General features: G+C 38.2%; 1 protein-coding gene across 1 annotated transcript in view; it reads left to right on the top strand.

Moving 5' to 3' along the window:
- The window catches only part of Pla2r1 (phospholipase A2 receptor 1), a 116,588-nt gene that overhangs the window by 37,606 nt on the left and 58,531 nt on the right, over positions 1–20,451 (top strand). The window contains 4 exon segments of the mRNA XM_070022392.1: positions 1,597–1,754; positions 5,301–5,399; positions 9,804–9,916; positions 17,758–17,927. Coding sequence (XP_069878493.1) covers positions 1,597–1,754; positions 5,301–5,399; positions 9,804–9,916; positions 17,758–17,927 — 540 coding nt within the window.

Here is a 20,451-nt window from a genome sequence, read left to right on the forward strand (position 1 = left end):
GTGCTCTATCACTTTGAGCCACAGAACCACTTCTGGTTTTCTGGTGGATAACTGGAGAGAAGTCTCACATGCCTTGGCTGGCTTTGAACTGAGATCTTTCAGATCTATGCCTCCTGGGAAGATAGTAGACAAGATTGTAGACATGAGCCACTACTGCCTGGCTTCACTGTTTTGTTTTGTTGTTTTTTTTTTTACAAAATACATCTTCATAAACTTTGTAAAAAATCTGAACATGTGCTTACTAGATTTTTTTTAAGTGGTAAAATCATTTTGTGAAACATACAATACAAAACCAAAACTTGTAATTTAGGTTTATGACCATTAGATAGATAATTTGCTATGGCCACATAAAAGAAATTTCTCAGGTAAATAATAAGTAACTGTAGCCAGTGAGAAGGGATGATTGATAGGGAGTGGGGTTTTCAGGCTGAGTTGTGTTCAGGGTTCCAAGCTTCCATGCCTCCACCACCATCAGTCACTGAAGCAAGTATTCTTCCTCCTCCTGTCATAAATTTGATGTGGAATACTGCTGAAAAACACTGTAATCATTGACTTCATTTATCATTGTTTAAGAAGGAAAAGAAACCTAGACTCCTCTTTGATGACCTTTTCAATGTGAGGAGTGAAAACAGAAATCCTCCTCTGTCATTTTTCCCAATCCTTTGTTTTTGTGATTAAAAGAATCCTGCCGTCACCTCGATGCCCCCAAGGACACTTGAACGCCTTTGTCAACGTCTTTGAAAACCTAGTATCTCTTTACCCCACCCACGATGTCAAGTTTTCGTTATTTTTCTGATTCTCATTTAATTGCCTTTCAGGGCTTCTATTCCTTTTTGTCACTGGAAGAAATACCTTAAAGCTATTACTAAAAGTTTGAGTTCATTTTTAATGTGCCCTTTCATAATCAATTTTCCTATTCTTTTCTCTAAGCAGTATAATTTACTTCTATATAATTTTTAAGTTGAAAGTTTGATATATAATTTGTTTTACATATCAAAAAGTTTGTTGATGTGTAATTGGTTTGAACAATGTTAAGGTAATATAGTATATCTATGTTAAGTTTTTCTTATAATATTTGGTTTAATATTACACTTAACTTTATTTTTTTCCCTTATTTATAAACCAAAGGCAAAAAGTTTAATATTTTCTAAGGAAATGACAGTTGTCTTCAAAATTATTTTAATGTTATTCCTTGAGTGTTTTACAGGAAAGACAGAGAAGTAAATAAAAGATAAAATTAACTCTTAAAAAAAAAGAAAAAAAGAAAGCAAGCAAGCAGACTTTTCAGATCCCTTTGCAAACAGTAGTAGGAGCTAGAGTCCAGGAAACACGAAGCAAGTTCTACAGCTTTGTCCTTGGGTTTGCTTTTACATCCTTTGTGCCTTACTAACAAGATCTATATCAAGAAAATCTGAATATTATGGGAGGAAAAAAGTTTATATAGGCATTCTATACTGAGATTTCAGCAGGTTTTTAATCATAAAAAGAAAAAAAAGAAATCACATGAAAAGTGGTATATTTTGGTAATAACTCCACTAAATTATCATCTTTGCCAATATTAGGATCTTGTATGTAATGAACACTTCTCTCTTTCAGAAAATGCATCAGAAACATGGATTGGTTTGAGCAGCAATAAAATTCCAGTTTCGTTTGAATGGTCTAATAGCTCCTCTGTCACCTTCACTAACTGGCACACGCTTGAGCCCCAAACCTTCTCAAATAGGAAGCAGCTATGTGTCTCAGCAGAGCAGTCTGTAAGTTAACTCATTTGCCCAATGCTCAATTTTGCTGAACTGATATTGAAAGTTATCTATGCCAGGCCCTGGGGCCATGGCAAAACCAAGAGACACGGTCTTTGTATCTCATTGGCATTCTATGCTAGGCAGTAAACATGTGGTCACAGAAAACACATAATAATTATAGCTGTGATTATTGCTCTGAGGATTGTTGCTTTGGGGAAATAGGTGACATGAGGTAAGTAATGGGTTGGGGCAGCTACCTCAAACAGGACAGGACAGTCACAGAAAGCCACTCTGAAGAGGGGACTATATGCCAAGAATTCGAACACATGGAAAAAGTCTATTACAAAACAAGGAGTTAAGACATTCCAGACAGAGGCAGCAAGTACAAAGGCCCAAAATAAGCCTGACCTAAACAGTGACCAAGGCTGGAGGTGGTAAGAGAAGCAGCAAGAAGAGGACAAAATGCCAGGCTTAGAGGGAAAAGTATAGAAACCATGAGAGTGTTTCAAGGACACAGAGGACATGATCTGACTTATATCTTTTAAAAACAATTGTGCTCGCTAAAGAATACCTCGGAGGGCTGGGAATGTGGCTCAGTGGTAGAGTGCTTGCCTAGCATGTATGAAGCCCTGGGTTCCATTCCTCAGTACCACGTAAACAGAAAAACCCAGAAAGGGTGCTGTGGTTCAAGTGGTAGAGTGCTAGCCTTGAGCAGAAGAAGCTCAGGGACAGTGCCCGGGCCCTGAGTTCAAGCCCCAGGACTGGCAAACAAAAAATGCACTGGAGATAGAGAAAATTAAAGCAGAAAGCCCATTTTGGAGGTTACTCCAGGGTTGATAGGATAGTGACTGCAAAGAGAAATTAACATATTCAAGGATGTTTTAGGAAACAAAGATATTTTAGAGGACTTGTTGCTAAATTAAGTATGGAGGAAAGAAAGGTAGATTTTTGATTTGAGAAACTACCATTTTGGTAGATAGTACTGGTGTTTCCTGGTAGGCAGGCATTCTACTGCTTGAACCACACTTCTAGGCTATCGTGTGTGTGTGTGTGTGTGTGTGTGTGTGTGTGTGTGTGTGTGTGTGTGTGTGTGTGTGTGTGTGTGTGTGTGTGTGTGTGTGTGTGTGCTAGTCCTGGGACTTGGGTGCTAGCTCTCTACCACTTAAGCCACAGCTCCACTTATAGCATTTTTTTAAGGGGGTGGTGGTACCAGTCCTGGGGCTTGAATTCTGTAACTGGGTGCTGTTCCTGAGTTCCTTTTGCTCAAGGTAAGCACTCTACCACTTGAGCCACAGCACTACTTCGGCTTTTTCTGTGATTAATTGGAAATAAGAGTCTTATGGACTATCTTGCACAATCTGACTTCAAATTACAATCCTCAAATCTCAGCCTCCTGAGTAGCTAGGATTACAGGCATGAGCCACCAGCACCTGGCTAAATACTTACTTTTGTGACATGCCTGCCTGTTGTGTCTTTGAGGCTTTTTAGGAGCATATGTAGTGACAGTAATACCACAGGACTTCTTAGTGGTACTTGAGGATCAAGAAACAATGGCCTCTCTAATATCTGTCCACCACAGTTTATTCTACAGCACTTGATGGCCTATTCATTCATTGTTTTGATATAATTAAGATGACCTTCATTTCCTATTGCTTGATATTACTATTTTACTTATCAGATTTACACATAGCACCCATCATTTAGGTAGAAATTGTATTCAAGAGGATCAGGACATATATTCATATTATTAGATGGGTCAGGACAGTGCTGCAGTGACATTTTGTAGCTCCCTTGTGTCAGTTTAGTATTGCCATAAAAAGTAGATATGTAAAAGTGAGTATTTCCATCAAGAACTCAACATGGCTATAATGACTATAATGAATAAGTTACATAATCATAGCTAATACCTAAATTTAAATGTGAGAGCCTAGAAGTTGGTCACCTATCCTCTCAACACTTATTTGCAATAGCAATGCCTATGCCTGACACTATCCTGTAAGTGGATGGTTTGTGGAAGGTTCCATGGGGGAGAGGCACAGCACTGTTTTTGCAGATGGAGGTGTTAATCCCTGTTTCTGAAGGTCATGGCTCCATATTCCCTTCAACCACAATACATGAAATATCACCAGAAATTTTAATCCTCAAGTTCTGATTTGGATTAAAATTAAAAGCTCATCTGTGAAAATAAAAATTTAATCTGTTAGTGTTTATCGTATCGTTATTAGTGAAGCTTTCAGGAATAGCTTTTGGTAGCCTAGGAGAAGACCTGAAGGTATCTAACTTTGGTATAAAGAGGAAGCTAAGAGCTGGGCATGGTGATGAATGCATGTAATGCAAGCCCTTGGGAGGCTGAGGCAGGAGGATCTCTAGTTTCAGCTCAGCCTGGGCTAAATAGGGAGACTCTCTATTTCAAAAACTAAATGAATAAGAAGATGGGTGGTAGCTGAAAACTTGGTGGTGAAAATGGACACTGGAAGTTGAACATGATTTTCAATCGTGAGAATGTTATCTAGGATTCCCATGGGAACACTCAAGTTTTTCATTAGGATTATACATAAAAGCAGCAAAACCATTGATTTAATGCCTACAAGTGAATGAAGGGAGAAAGCACTATCAGTGTATCAGGATGACTTCATCCAAGTGACTTTCAAAGCATGGCCCCCAGGCCTGGAGCTCCAATGTCACCCAAAACTTAGTTGCAAGTGGCAACTGCTAAGTCCAAACAGATCTATGAAACGTTCAGATCAGAGAGGAGCGTCACCAGAGGTTTGGGACTCCTCCCAGTGATTTACTGACCACTAATGACTAAAAACCACTCCTTTATCCCATCATGTGTGTGTGTGTGTGTGTGTGTGTGTGTGTGTGTGTGTGTGTGTGTGTGTGTGTGTGTGCGTGTGCGCGCACGCGTGTGCAAGAGAGAGAGAGAGTGTGTGTGTGTGTCCTGTGGCTTGCTTGAATTGAGGGTGTGGGCCCTATCCCTTAGCTTTTGTGCTCAAAGCTAGCACTCTACCACTTCCTGCTTTTTTGGTAGTTAGTTGGAGATAAGAGCCTGCCTGGACTGGCTTTGAATCATGGTCCTTAGATCTCAGCCTTCAGAGTGGTAAGATTACAGGTGTGAGCCACTGGCTTTAAATTCTGTCTCTCACTTTTTTAAAAGAAAAGTCAAGAGTGGCTTGATGAAAAACTAGCTGGCCTTATCAAAACTACCTCCATGTTATTCTAACTATAAAGCCTTGTGAAGAGTGTGAAACATAACTTTTAAAATGGGGATAATGATCACCACCTCACTGGAATATTGAGCTGAATGAAAATCATCCGTCATCAAGCCTGACACATAGCAGCAACCAAAAAGTATCAGTTGTTCCTCCTTCTGCCCACTCAATTCTAGATTGCAAAGGATGGAACATGGCATAGCAAGGTCTCCATTCACAGAGACACTGCAGTGTTATTCCAACAGAAGGAAATGTTATTAATCACATCTTTATCATAAATACTGCAATTATCCATCTGCCTCAGCACTGAGAATACTTATGCATCTTGTAACACTTTTCCTATTAGGAAGGACACTGGAAAGTTAAAAATTGTGAAGAAACACTTTACTATACTTGTAAAAAAGCAGGCCAAGTCCTTTCTGATGCTCAATCAGGATGTCAAAAGGTAAGTGCTATTAACACTGCAATGTTGGTACAGGAAATACAGAGTTAATATCCACTATCAATTTAGAATAAATCAACCCTGCTCCCCTTAGCTCTTTCTTCCCTCTCTTTTCCCCTTCCTTCCCTTTTCTCTTTCCCACATTCTTTTGAATGTGAGGGGGTTTTGCTTTTTTGTATTTTTTTACAAGTCAGTTATCAGCTACAGACACCAGAAGGATTTGTCCTCAGAAGTATCCTTGCTGTGTCATGCTTTTTTGACCTAAGTCTACTTTCTTCGAGTTTACAAAATGTAAATGATCCTATTATTCTATCTGTTCAGTGCATCTCCTATGATGTTCCATCACACATGGTTTTCATAGTTGTCAAGTGGGATGTCAGAAAAAGAACACAGGCCTAGAAGGCACAATGTAAACTTTTTTTCTGGGGGGGTAGGTCCAGTTGTGTGGCCTGAACTCTGGGCCTGGGCGCTGTCCCTCAGCTCTTCAGCTCAAGGCTAGCACTCTACCACTTGAGCCACAGCACCACTTCTGGCTTTTTTTCTTTTTGCTTATGTGGTGCTGAGGAATCGAACCCAGGGCCTCAGGCATGCACGGCGAGCACTCTACCACTGAGCCACCTCCCCAGCCCCCAATTTGAACTTTTTTATCCAGCCTCTTGCTTCCTCGTCACCCTTCTTACACTTAAATATTAAAATAGGAAAAAAATAGAGAAAATAATATATTTGTTACTTGGGAAAGACATTATGAAAATACTTTTAGTGTAGTGACAACATATCTTGGGTGTTTTAAAGAAATAAAAGACTACGTTAGGCTTAAATCTAAAAAGTAGAAAATTATGCTTTAAGTTTCTTGAATATATTTAATATTGGCCCTAATCTCCCCATCAATATTCTCATTGTACTTTCTCATTCTCCCTCTTCTTCCCTTTCTCTTTTTCTCTTTCATTAGAAACTTTATTTATATATAGTATTCTCAAAAATGTCCTGGACCTGGTATTTATGCATCACTGCTTTGATTTTTTTCTCTCCTAATCCAGTTACTATGTTCCAACTAAACAGTGATATATATCTGCCAAAAATAAATGTTCTATTTATGAATTGATGTATAAATATATGAACTAAACTCATACTCCAACTGAACCATATATGTTCCATAGTTGACAGGTCACCAGACATTTGATCTAAGAATTGCTATTCCTGAATTTGTTATAGATGATCATTGATCTAATCTCTACCATACTGTGGCTGTCAAGGGAATTCAACATTTTTTATGTGGTTGAAAGAGTGTTTAACTTCTTACACAGCAAGAGCAACTGTTGCTCTCCACTGCTGCTCTTTGCTAGCTAGCATTACTAGTATCAAAATATTCTGAGTCTAAAATTACTTCACTAGTTTTATGGGAAATTTTATATTAATTTTATTTTTACCAGCCTACAAATATAATTTCCAAAAGTTCCTTTCTTATAGTTGATTGCTTAATGCAGCTTTCTAAGCAGCCTGCACTTGTAAATTTATATTACCAGTCTTGAAACCAGGCATGATGGTACACCCCTGTAATCCCAGCACTCAAGAGGCTGAGGTTGGAAGATAAGGAGATGGAGGCCAACCAGGAATGAAATCAAAACCAAACCAACAATTTTGATTATTCCAAAGCAAAGGGGAATAAAATGATATGTTCCCCTGTCAGTCGTGTTTTAGAGATTGGACAATACGACCAGTCATTTCAGTGTTATCATCATTTCATTTAAAAATAAAACAGTGCCAGGCTGGGAAGGTGGCTCAGTGATAGAGTGCTTCCCTTGCATATGTGAGGCCCTGGGTTTGATTCCTCAGCCCCACATAAGCAGAAAAAGCCAGAAGTGGTGCTGTGGCGCTAGGGTGCTAACCTTGAGCTGAAGAGCTGAGGGATACTCTCCAGGCCCAGAGTTCAGGCCCCACAATCCACAAAAACAAGAGAACAAAAACAAAAACAAAAATACAATGCCTAATGCACAAAAGATTAGCCGTACAATTAGTGATCCCCCCACTTTGGTTATGTGGACAAAAGCCTGTCATAGTCTTTTTTCGTTTCTGTCATGCCACACCTACTTTCCTTCATTTACTTCAAATTATTCTCTTCTTGGACTTTTTTGTTTTCTAAGCAGTGCATTATTCCAAAATCACTACTGAATAAGAAATATTTTGTCAGAAAGGTCAAACTGTCAATCTCCCTCACCTCTCCTTCCAAGCACACACGGTCTAACCTCCCTGCCCCTGTCCTTCAGTGATGCCTTCAGAGGCCTGTCTGGAGCCGTCAATCACAGAGTGGCTGGGGCAGGGCAGAAGGAGAGGGGACCCCAGCAGTCCTTGGGTAGCAGGATGATGAAACTCTGTGACCCACCTCTCATCTGCAGGTGCTTTGAACTGAAATCGCTGATTTCTGGATTCAAGCATTCTTAATTAACCACAAAAACTGTGTCTTTCTTCAAGAAGTATTCTAGAAAGCAGTCTATGCCTACACAAAACTGGCAGGAGTTGACATGTCACAGAATGAAAAGTATATAAAACTAATGAATAAGTTTAAAAAAATAGGTTGATATAAGTGATGCTGTTTAATTATGTGGGATAAAAAGAACTAAAACAACTCAGTTAAAATATAGTGAATGTCTTCTGTACCACATGAGTTTCAAGAACAGAGCTGCTCTACCTTACCCCCAGAGTAAGCCACAGAGCTACACATTTGTCATTTTTGTCTGTGTGCCAAATTTTTTTCCTTTCTAAAAGCCAGTCAGCTAATTTAGCAATATGTATGTGTGTTGTGTGTGTTGACATGTATATATACATATACGTGTATATGTATTTATGTATGCATATGTGTATATGTATTTTGGTCACTATTTAGAACTGTTATCACCTAACTGTGACTAAATTGATTGGATTACACCAGAATCAGGTACCAGGCCTGAATGACCCTTTAGTTAATGAATGAATCAGTTAGAAGACATGAAACAATCAATATGAAAGGAAGTTGAAAATCTACAACATTATCAATATATGTTTTCTTGCTCATACCAGTTCTCTGGCTCTACTCTAAGATCTCTGCCTTCCTTGTCTCCCTTTTTGTTTCTGTTTTCTTTAGGTGTGTGTATGTGTTTGTTTTGGGGAAAATAATAATATTTAAATTCAAGGCCTCATGCTTCTAAACAAGTGCTCTCCCTCTAAGCAACACCTCCAGCCCTCTTTTGTGCTGGTTATATTTTGAGTTAGTGTCTCAGTTCCTACCTATCAATGCATCTGAACCCTGATCTACTTATTTTAGGCTCCCCTGATAACAGTGAAAACAAGCATGTACTACTACCATGCCCAATTCTTTTCATTGTGATGGAGTTTCAAAGACTTTTCTAACTGCCTGACCTAGAACCACCACAGTCTCCTCAATCTCAGCCTCCTACATAGCTGAGATGCAAGGCATAACACCACTATTTCCAGCTATTGGTTGACAAGGAGTCCTGCATGGATAACCAGGCTAGCCTGGAGCCAGCCACGATCCTCCCAACTTCAGCTTCCCAAGTAGTGAGGATTACAGGTATGAGTCAGCAGTGCCCAGCTCATTGGTTCCTTTTGATTGTCACAACAGACCTATGAATATTACCATTATCTCCATTTCACAGAAGAGAAAACTAGATGTGGAGCAATTCAATACAGTTCTTGAAATGCACACAGTATTAGTATATAAAGCTGATAGAATAGCAGAGGAGCCAGAATTCAAACACATGCATCCTGTCTCCAGCACCAACAATTCTTAATTTCTACCCTAATATAAGGGGCATTTGTATGCAATGCTGCAAGTCTGAGGAGAGAAAGACAGCCGTGTCTTGAGTGAGTGTCCCTCTCGTTTCTTTTTTGTTTGTTTGTTTGCTTGTCTGGGAATTTTATATTTTTTGTCTTGCTTTTTGTGGTAGTGAGGATTGAACCCAAGACAGTTGCACATGCTTTGCAACTTTACAACTTGAACCCTACCCTTAGCCCTTTCACATTTTAAGATTTTTGTTTTTGAGAGAAGATTTTGCTAACTTAGACTCATACATATGGGTACATACTGTTCTGCTACTACCTTCCAACTAGCTGAGATGAAAGGTTTGTGCCACCATGCCCAGCTTGGGTTTTCTATTTCGTTTTGTGGTATTTTCACCTTCATCTTAATTTGTGTTTAAGTTATTAAATGAAGAAACTTAAATTATAAATACTATGTAAATATAAAAGTGGCTTTAGCTATTGGTAATGCCATATAGGACACAGTGATAAGAAGACAAAAATTCAAGGAATTTTGAGTGAGTCAGAGAAGAAAGTTATGTAAGTAAGAATATGCGAAGAAAGATCTCTTGGTATTTAATATATTTGATTATGCCCTTGATTTCACTTTTTAAGGGATGGGAAAGACATGGTGGATTTTGTTACAAGATTGACACAGTCCTCCGAAGCTTTGACCATGCCTCCAGTGCTTATTACTGTCCTCCCGCACTTACAACCATTACAAACAGGTAAGTCAACATTTTCAACATTTTCTCACAGAAACATGTCCATTCTGTGACAGGAGGTCACTCAGAATGGTAAACTCCAGCTATAATAAAAAAAAAACTTGTCACAATTTAAGGTGTGGTGTATGATAGAGTATTAAATCACTTAATGTACTTATTGAGATGAATTTCAATTTTCTAATGTTATTGCCAGATTGATTTTTGAATGACAAATAGTAAAATTTAAGGTGATGTTTTCTTTCCAAGAAGATGTATTCATTATCTAGCTTTGCTAATGCATGTGGTTGTATTTAGACTTAATTTTCTAATTTTGTAATGGAAAAAATATGCTATTGAACAGGATCTTTTTGATATAATGCATTTAATTGCACAGAGTAGGCTTTTAAGTAGGAAAAAATATAAAGAAAATGCAGAGGGTATGTAAATGCTTCATTGCTTCTTAGCTATGCATTCGGCTTCTCTAGGCACAGGTGTCTCCTAATGCTGACAGAGAGTCTACATCCACATAATTTGCAACATGTACAGGTGTGTAATGTGGGACAAAAACAGCTTGAGGAAGGTAGCCTAGTGGAACTATCAATGTCAAGAACAGTGAGAGCTGGGAGGCTGACTCCTCCATGCCTAGGACAGAGGCAGGAGGCAACTCTTCTCTGATGCCACAGGAAACCACACCTGCATGAGTCATTTGCTTTTGCACCTGGGCCATTGCCTTACCAAATAGCCGTGTGTGATGATTTACACTGGCAATCTCAGATACTTGGCAGGCTGAGGCAAGAGGAACACTTGAGCACAAATTCAAGACCAGCCTGGGCAACATAGTGAGACTAATATGAAAAAGAAAAGGGAGGAAGAAAGGGAGGGAGGGAGGAAGAGAGGGAGGGAAGGAGGGAGGGAGGCATGGAAAACTAAAAAGAATAAAAGAAAAAGGGGGAGGAGAAAGCAGGAGGAAGAGGGAGAGGGAGGAGAAAGAGGAAAAGGAAGAGAAGCAAGAGGAGGAGGAAAAAAACCTAAGTACAGAAACTGGGATTTAGGTTTGTCTAGAGACCCTTCACACATATATCTGCTTTGCTGAGGGATTCTTTTATCTTTTCTTGGCTCACCCCAATTGGAAGTCAACATTCAAAGCCACAAGTATTTCCTTTCTCCTCTCACCCTCTAACTTTACAGTCTTCTTTTCCAGTCTTTCCTCCAAACTCTTCATAGGAATGTGCGTACTTGCTTGCACAGAGGAGTAGATTGACAGCACTTGATGAACTACATGCATGGCCTTCTTTGGGGTACAGTGCTACCTTTGGTGGATCTCAGCATTGTTTTTAAATCTGCTTTTTCCTCTCCCAGGTAGAGCTGCCAGTAAACATTATATGTATGAGTGTGCAAAACTTGTGTTTCATTTCTACAAAACTAGATGTAAGAGAATGCTGTGAACACTTCAGATTTTGGGTTGACAAAATAACTGTGCTCACCATCCAACACTCGTGTATAATTGGAATCTAAAGCAGAGCTACGACATAGGTATATTTGTTTTCAATCCCCCTTGGCTTCCTGGGCCACCTCAAAGTTTCCTAGAGCACAGGTTACAAGTCTCCCAGACACAAATCCATGCAAGACATAACAGGAGTCTTTCCAATGATTCTAGGATCTTTTCAATTATGATTTAATTATGTTTTACACTGAAGAAAAGAAGTCTTGTTATTTCATTTATTTTTATGTCTCCATTCTTTCTTTTCTTTCTCCACTTAAGATTCATTGAGTGCCTGTCACATATCTGACACAGAGTTCATTGCTTTGCATATATTATCTGACCATGCAAAAATTAGTAGTCAAGAGTTTATTGAACATTATTTATTGTATATTTGGCAAGAGGCACCATATTAAACACTGACATGCTGGATGGAAGAAATAAAAGGTTTGGTGTCATTGCTAGAGCCTCTGTGGCACACCAGCTGACATAGAACAGCAGCATGGAACAAGTAGGCAAGGGAGAACACAGGATACACAAACATGCTCTAAGTAGCATTACACATGCTAATAGTGCCCAAATGGCCCAGAACAAGGCAGAGAGCTGTTACAAGTCACATGCTTCCTCTTCTTCCTATGCTTTGGGGGCCGCATACAAATGGTAGTATCAGGGACAAAGTCTGTTTTATTTCTCCAAAATTGGGACTAGATGATGTTGTGGACACTTGGAACTTTTTCCTTATAAACTCTGTTCAGTCACACTCCTGTATAGTGCCACTCAAAAGCAGAGCTACAGCATAGGTAATCTCAGGCCATCCAGGGCCACCTGAACTGTTCTCTGCTGGCATGCATCCAGTCACCACAACACCTGCAGGATTCAATAAGAGCAATAATGTGGCATCTCTCCAAATCAGTTAGCACCAGGCACACCACCCCACAACTATGATTGCACCCAAAGCAGTGACTCAACCAGAGGATTCCATTCAAGGAAAAGAAGGACCACATGCTCTTGGTTTTTCACTCATTCATACCCCCACAAGAAAGAAATGCTCTTCTGAGTGACAATTTGTGTTGGAATGTTCTCTAGTGGTATCTTTTGTCTGAGAAGGCCAGGCAGTAGATGGAAAGTCTCCTCATGCCCAGGAGCATCCACTAACAGCCTTGGAAATCATTTTCTTCTATTACTGATTTCCTGTTTGAGTTAAGACTCTGCTGTCACTCTCCAGCATCCAGCCTTGTAGTTGCTAATTGATTTTCCACTGTTCTGCACAAAGGAGTGACAGGTTTGATGGGCACAATTAGAACCACCTGCTACAAATTACTTATTTCTTTTGTTAGCAGACAACTGCTTCTGGTCTAGGACTTTTTAACACTTTGCAGGAGAGAGGCAGGGGAAGAAGAAAAAAAGACCCTTATTGTTAAGTAGCATAATTTTCTTGGTTGGTCTTTTGTTAGAAAACTTTTTCAAGCCTGGCCACTTTGCTTCCAGAACCGAAATGTAGAAATGTTCGAAGTTGCCATGGATAATTCTCTCAATGTATATATATCTAAATCTTGAAATAATCAGATATGGGAAATCTGGCACAAATGACATTTGATTCTGTGAATTTTGCTAAGAAAAATTCTGCATATCTCATTTTCTGCTAAGCTGAAATTTAGATTGTTTTCAAACTCTTTATAATTCTGTCATTTTCATGCAACCATATATCCAGAAACATTTTTTGCAGTTAACTTTTTGATTGTGGTTGTATATACAGAGAATATATATATGCTAAAATTTAGCATTGTTGCCATTTTCAAATGTAAAGTGGTGGTAAGTGTAGTCACATGACTGTGAATACAATTACCATGCAGTGTCACAGCTTTCTCTTCTTCCCATTCTGAGACTCTGTACTCATTAGGCACTAACTCCTAGCTCTTCCCTCCCCTAGCTCCTAACAAACACTATTTAGTGTTCTGTAAGTATGACCACACTAGAGAGTAGATATAAGTAGAATCAAAAAGTATTTTCCTTTCTGTTCCTTATTTATTTCACCTAGCATGTCTTCAAAGTTTATTCACATTCTAACATATGTCACTATTTCTTTCCTTTAAAGGCTAGGTAAGAACTGCAAGAACTGATATTTAAAAAAAAAAACTAGCAAAAGACAGAGCTGGAAGTATGGATCAAATGGTTGAACACCAGCCTAGCAATTATAAGGCCCTGAGTTAAAACCCCAGTACTGCAAAAAATGCCATTGTATACTAGGTATAGTGGTACATGCCTGTAATCTCAGTAGCATTTGGGAAAGTGAGGCAGAAGAGTTAGGAGTTCAAGCCTTCCCTAGACTACAGAGCAAGAACTTATCTGAGCAACAACAAATGAGAGAGAATGGAGAGAGAGAGAGACAGAGAGAGACAGAGAGACAGAGAGACAGAGAGGAAGAAGGAGGAAGAAGGAGGAAGAAGGAAGAAAACAAAAGGAGGAGGAGGCAGCGAGATACATTGAGAGAAACAGAAGGGAAAAAGAGATTCCATTGTACAAATATACTGCATTTTATTTATTGATTTTTCCAACTGTGGACTATTCTGAAAAATAGCACTTTGAACAATTCAACTCCTTGCTTTTAATTCTTTACTTATATGCTTAAAAGTGAAATTACTAGGTCATGGTGATTCCATTTTGAGTTTTCTGATGAACTGCCATAGTTTCCCTTAGTAAGTGTGACACTTTACATTCCTACCACAAGTGCACAATGTTCCAGCATCTCTATTCTGCCAATGCTTGTTATTTTTCTGGTAATTTTCATTTTGCTAATAACCCATCCTCTTGGGTATGACTTGATATCTCATGGTGACTTTGATTTGTGTTTCCCTTAGTGACCAGAATGTTCTCATGCTCTTTTATCCATCTGCATAAATTCTTTACAAAGATTTCAATTCAAGTCTGTTTCTCATTAATTGAGTATATTCATTTTTCTGTTGTTGAGTCGTAGGTCTTCATATATTCTGTGTTTTAATTCCTTATCAGGTATATTATTTGCAAATATTTTTTCCAATTTTGAGGGCTACATTTTCACTCTTGATAGAGTTCTTTGGTGAACAAAACTGTTCATGTTGGTGAAGTCCAAGTTATCCATTTGTTAATGTATTGCCTGTGTTTTAAATTTCATATCCAAGAAATCATTGCCAAATCCAATGTCATGAATTTTTTCCCCTGTGTTTTCTTTTTTCAAGGTTATTTTGACTATTCAAGGTCCCTGAAAATTCCACACACTTTCAAATTTAATTTTTCTATCTCTGCAAGACTCATTGATAATTTGATAGGGATGGCATTGGATGTAGAATCTTAATAATAGGCTTCCAAACCAGGAACATTGGATGTCTTTCTATTTGTGTCTTTAATCTATGTTTTTGGTTTTTTTTTTTGTCGGTCGTGGGGCTTGAACTCTGGGCCTGGGCGCTGTCCCTCAGCTCTTCAGCTCAAGGCGAGTGCTCTACCACTTGAGCTACAGCGCCACTTCCTAATCTATGTTTTAAAGTTTTTAATGTATAAGACTTTTTCCTTGATTCATTCATAAATATTTCATTCTTTTTGATGCTATTATAAGTGAAATTTATTTACTAATTCGGATTTTTCATTTTTAAGAGAGAAATGCAATTTATCCTTGTATATTGATTTTATATCTGGTGGTAGCTTTGCTGAATTTATTTATTAATCATAACTGGGTGGTATAAAACAACTCTCTACCTTAAAATACATTTTAGTAGCCAGGTGTTGGTGGTTCATGCCAATAACCCTAGCTACTCAGGAATTTGAGATCTGAGAATCACAGTTTAAAATCAGCCTGGCAGGAAAGTCAATCCAACTTTTTTTTTGTTGCTCATAGGGCTTCAACTCATGGCCTGGACGCTGTCTCTGAGCTTATTTGCTCAAGGCTAGCCCTCTATCACTTTGAGCAACAGCTCCACTTTCAGTCTTCTGGTGTTTATTTGGAGATAAGAGTCTCATGAACTTTCCTTTCTGGGTTGGCTTTGAACTGTGATCCTCAGATCTCAGCCTCCTGAGTAGCTATGATTACAGGTGTGAGCCACTGTGCCTGACAATCCATGAGACTCTTAGCTTCAATTAACCTCTTAAAATCTGGAAGTAAAACTGTGGCTCAAGTTTTAGAATATCAGCCTTGAGTGAAAAGCTAAAAAGAATGTACCCAGGTTCTGAGTTCAAGTCCCAGTATTGACACAAAAATAGTTATCTTCTTTAAAATTATACAATAAAAGCAATCTCATTGGGACAAGGTCAAGTAAAGTACCAGAATACAGACTTTAAAAAATGACAATACCATCTTGTCTCTTCTCCTAACTAATCCTCTTCTCTCTTCAGAAAAGCCTTTACAAGGTCATCTTTTAGATTTTAGTTTTCATAAATCTTTCACTGGTTGAAAATGGTAAAGAGCATAAAATATCCTCTAGTTTCTTTGCCAGCTGGAAATGCATAAGAGATCATAATCCATTATCCAGACTTAATTCTTTTTCCTGTATTTAGAATAAATACCCATTTGTCAAATTTATTTACTAATCTTGCTATTTTGTAAATGGGACTAAGAAAATTTGAAGTTTGTTTTGATTTGAAGGTTTCAGAATTTAATGTATGAATATGATACATGCTACTTAAAAATACACTAACAACTCAAAAAAGCAGGTTTCTGTTGTTTTAAATGGATATAAAATACACAACCAGAAACGACTAAATAAATCTATAACCGAGAGAGGACAAAGCAGTTGCATTCATAATGATACCCAAGGCCAAGTTCACATTCAAGGTCATTTTGCTGTATAATCAGATAAATGGTATAATAGAAAGTAATGGAAGAACCAGCCTGCTGAGTTTAGCACCAGCACTGTGAACAATGGTCCTGTCTGTCACACCTGTGGTTCAGTGCCTAGCTGGTCTCCAACACTGCAATTTCAGACTCCAGGTGGGGACACTAGCCATGCTACTCTGCTTCACTGAGCATCAATAAAGCAAATCATATGTTATGAGACCATGAGCCAACAAAGACTAAGGAAATTTACAAGAGTAATCTAGGCAGTCTTTGGCTTTATATGCTTTCATTCTGAAGCAGATTTATGTAAGGTTCTAATGCAACAATGCAGTTTTAAAAACTTTCCAATTTCAAGTGCACACCATTTTGGATTATTGATAAGAGTACAGAAAATACTTACTAACCTTTGATGAAACCCATATGCCCTCAAAGATGAGTGCATGGACACCTGTGGTTACTGTTATTAGTGATGACCCCAAGGCACTTACATTTTTACTCTTGTTCTTTTCTTTTTTCCACCCATATTCCCTTTGAAATTCCTCTATTTTTAACTATTCCTATTGCTTCTGCTTCCCCTAGCAAGTTAGAAATGCATGGTAATCAAATAAATCTGAAGTTGTATTTTAAATATCTAATTTGCCTTAGATCTTTAGATCTTGAATTTCGCTCTAGTTTCCTATTTGATCAGCCCTTGCATTTCTCATTGATTCAGCAGATGTGCCCAGAAGTCACCACAGCTTCAAAATTCTACTAACTTGATTGTATTCTGAAAGAGATTTCTCAAGATGGTTTCAGACTTAGGTTTAAATTCAGTGTTAGTTCAATTTCAGTACTCCAGTTTTTCTTACTAGGTATGCATATGGAAGCATATACATCAGGTTACTAGATTCTACTGTCCATAGTGTTCATGTTGGGAAGAGAGCATGATCAATGATCAATGAACACTAAGTTCATTCAGGTGTTTAGGAGAAATGCTCCTGGTTATATGACCTTTGATTGACAAGTCAGATTTAAATTTATCCTCCTGGAAAGCACACACATTTGAACATATAACCAAGGGCTTCATATGCCTCATGAGGATAAACTGATTAAAGAGACTCAAAATTGCTACTCTAGTTCCTTGCTAAGCAAATATGGTGTGTGGGTTTGGTTGGACTCTGGAGTGATGAGTGCTCATTGAGAAAAGCATGCTATCTTTTCTCCTGCTGCTGCCAGCCCCCAACCCATGTACACCATTGTATTGTGCATGGTGTGAGGCCAATTACAAAACAGGCCACATCTTACTGCAAAAAACATACTGTTGGGCATGGGGACGTTACCTGTACTGTGAAACCAGAGCTCCACTTTATTTCTTGAAACAATTATGAAATTTATGTCTCAAAGAGTCAAATATTCCTTATTCACACATTTCTGGGAATTGCACTATTTGGCATTTGTTAGTAACGTAAGGGGTTTGTGTGTTTTTCTGCTTTATGTTCTAAAGACTTAAACAAGAATTGCTTATGCTGTACACTACATTATGTTTTACTGACATTTTTATCACCCAGAAACTTAATATAATTATTTTTTTCTGCTTTCTAGGTTTGAACAGGCTTTTATTACCAGTATGATCAGTAGTGTGGTGAATACAAAAGACAGCTATTTTTGGATAGCTCTCCAAGACCAAAATGATACAGGAGAATACACTTGGAAGACCGCAGGGCAGAGGCCTGAGCCCGTGCAGTACACACACTGGAATGTACATCAGCCCAGTGAGTAAGGAGAACCGTAGGTCTCCTCAGTTTGTGCTCTGCTTTCCTGCCCAGAATTCCCTCCACTTTTTGGTCATCTTCTTTGAATCTTCCCTAGTGTTTCCTCAATGCTTGCATTAAGTACAATCATCACCAAGGACTGCAGGAGTGAGATATAGCTGGTCATTTTGTGTATGTGTATGTCAGCCCTAGTGCTTGAACTCAAGGTCTGTGTGCTGTCCCTGAGTTTTTGTGCTCAAGGGACACAGCTCCACTTCCAGCTTTTGGTGGTTAATTGGAGATAAGTGTTTCATGGAGTTTGCTGCCCAGGCTGGCTTCAAATAGTAATACTCAAATCTCAGCCTGCTAAGTAGCTAGGATTATAGACATGAGCCAATGACATCTGGCCAGGTTTGTCTTTTTTTTAATTATACTTTACATAAATCATTTGGAAAATTTTGAGGTTTACATTCGTTGTTTGAAATCATACTTGTCTTTATTAACATGAAACCTAAATTTTTGTTCCTCAAGCCTTCCTGCTCCCTGACTTTCCTCAGTATCCAAGAATCACAGGGCATTCCTTAGTCTAAACAAGTCCAAGTAAAAACTAGACTAGACTAGTCCAAGAATATTTAATCCATTCACAGTCGCTGCTCATAGCTTTGTAGTGCAGTTGGCTCATTACTGAGATAATGTTGTTGGTCTTCCTCTTCTGTAGAATTCTGTAGTTCCTTAGCCAGGATTATAAAGTCAACAGCTCATTTATCCTCAGGTGCTTAACCTTGGGTCCTACTACATGCATCTAGGTCAAGTTGGTCAGATCCAGAGAAGCTAATAGCTTCAGCAAAAAGGACATTAGAACATGTGTAGAAAAGCTTTAGGTCCTTGTGTTAAACTTAGATAAACAACCTAGACCAAACTCTCCCCCTTTCCCTGGGGGGTACATTCATTTGGATGTCATGATCTTGTTCTGTCCTGTCGAGCTCAATTCAGGGCTACACCAACAGACAGCAGGCAATAAACTACCTGTTTGTCTGTATCTGGAGGAAATGGGATAGAGAAGCAAGTCCTAAACTCTGTATGAAATGATCTATCTCCCATCTTTAAAGTTCTATATGCTGAGGTAAAGTTAGCTTTTACTTAGCTGCAAAGGATGAGATAGTTAAAAACCTCACTTCAAAATATTCAAAAAGTCACACTAGTCTTCTTTCTCATAATTATAAAGTCTGATGCAAGGTACTTTCCTAATTTCTGCTCCAAGTAATGGTTGGCAATGTCACAGGCTTGTAAAATGAAGTGACTAAACTGTGAGTGTATTCTCAATACAAGTAATGTGACTATATACTCTCATTTTTGCCACAACTGAGTTCAGTCTATGTCTGTTGTTCCAGGCAAATTAATCACTCCTGTTTCACTCTTAACATTTTCCTGGTTGTAATGAATCTAGATATAGATAGGTAGGTAGGTAGGTAGGTAAATAGATAGATAGATAGATAGATAGATAGATAGATAGATAGATAGATAGATAGATAGATAGATAGATAGATACGTTATATATAATATATATAAAACTACTGATAACTGTTGTATATAGTTCCACTTGCGTTATCTGTACATTTGCACACATGTACACATATATAATTTTAAATGGCATGTTCCAATTATTTGCCTCTATGTTTAATATTCTTCTACAAAACTTTCCACATCAATATTTATCCTTCAGTATTTTGAGCATCATACTAGATATGAGGGTCCAACATGTGAATTTTGGAAGGAAACCTATATTCAAGTACTAGAAACTGTCAAATCTATGAGAAGTATTGTAAGATGCACAAAATAAATTATTTTAACAGTTAAAAGAGGGAGGATCAATTCTCACATGAGTTACCATAAAAGTTTAAAGAGGAAGGACCATTTCCCCTGGGGTTTGAAATATGGTAGGGTTTGATTACTAAAATAGGAAAAAATAATTTTCTATATCGGAACAAATATATGGAGCCAAGAAAACACTGAGCAGCCTTGAGGGGTCTTAGTAGCTCTGTGTAACTAGACAGAAAGATATATGAAGTTCTAAAAGAAAAGGCCAGAGAGGTACATTAAAACCTAGTTTCAGATTATATGCTAAGGAGTTTTCACTTATATCTTAGCTGTAGAAGCTACAAAAGGTTTAGGATAAGGAAAGTATCAGCACTGGAATTATAAGGCTATGGGTAGAGCTCAGTGATCAGAGTACTTGATGAGCATGCATAAGGTTGGTACTCCATCCTAGCACCTCAATAAGATACTGCACTGCAGAACAGCATGTGTGTAAAGAGTACTCATTATGAAGCCAGAGTCAAATTAAAATCCCAGTCACCTGATTCATGGAAGTTACTTAATCTCACCATATCTGTTCCTTCATCATTAAGATAAGGATGGTAATAGTATCTACCTCCCAGAATCATTGTGAAGATTGATGGAATATTCAAGTGCTGCTGCAGTATGCATAATAACTATTAGCTTTTCTTATAGAAGAGAAAGAATTTTTAGGATTTAGCAGAAAGCT

The sequence above is a fragment of the Dipodomys merriami genome, unplaced genomic scaffold (assembly GCF_024711535.1).
Source record: "Dipodomys merriami isolate MVZ:Mamm:240054 unplaced genomic scaffold, mDipMer1.0.p SCAF_1, whole genome shotgun sequence".
Lineage (NCBI taxonomy): Eukaryota > Metazoa > Chordata > Mammalia > Rodentia > Heteromyidae > Dipodomys > Dipodomys merriami.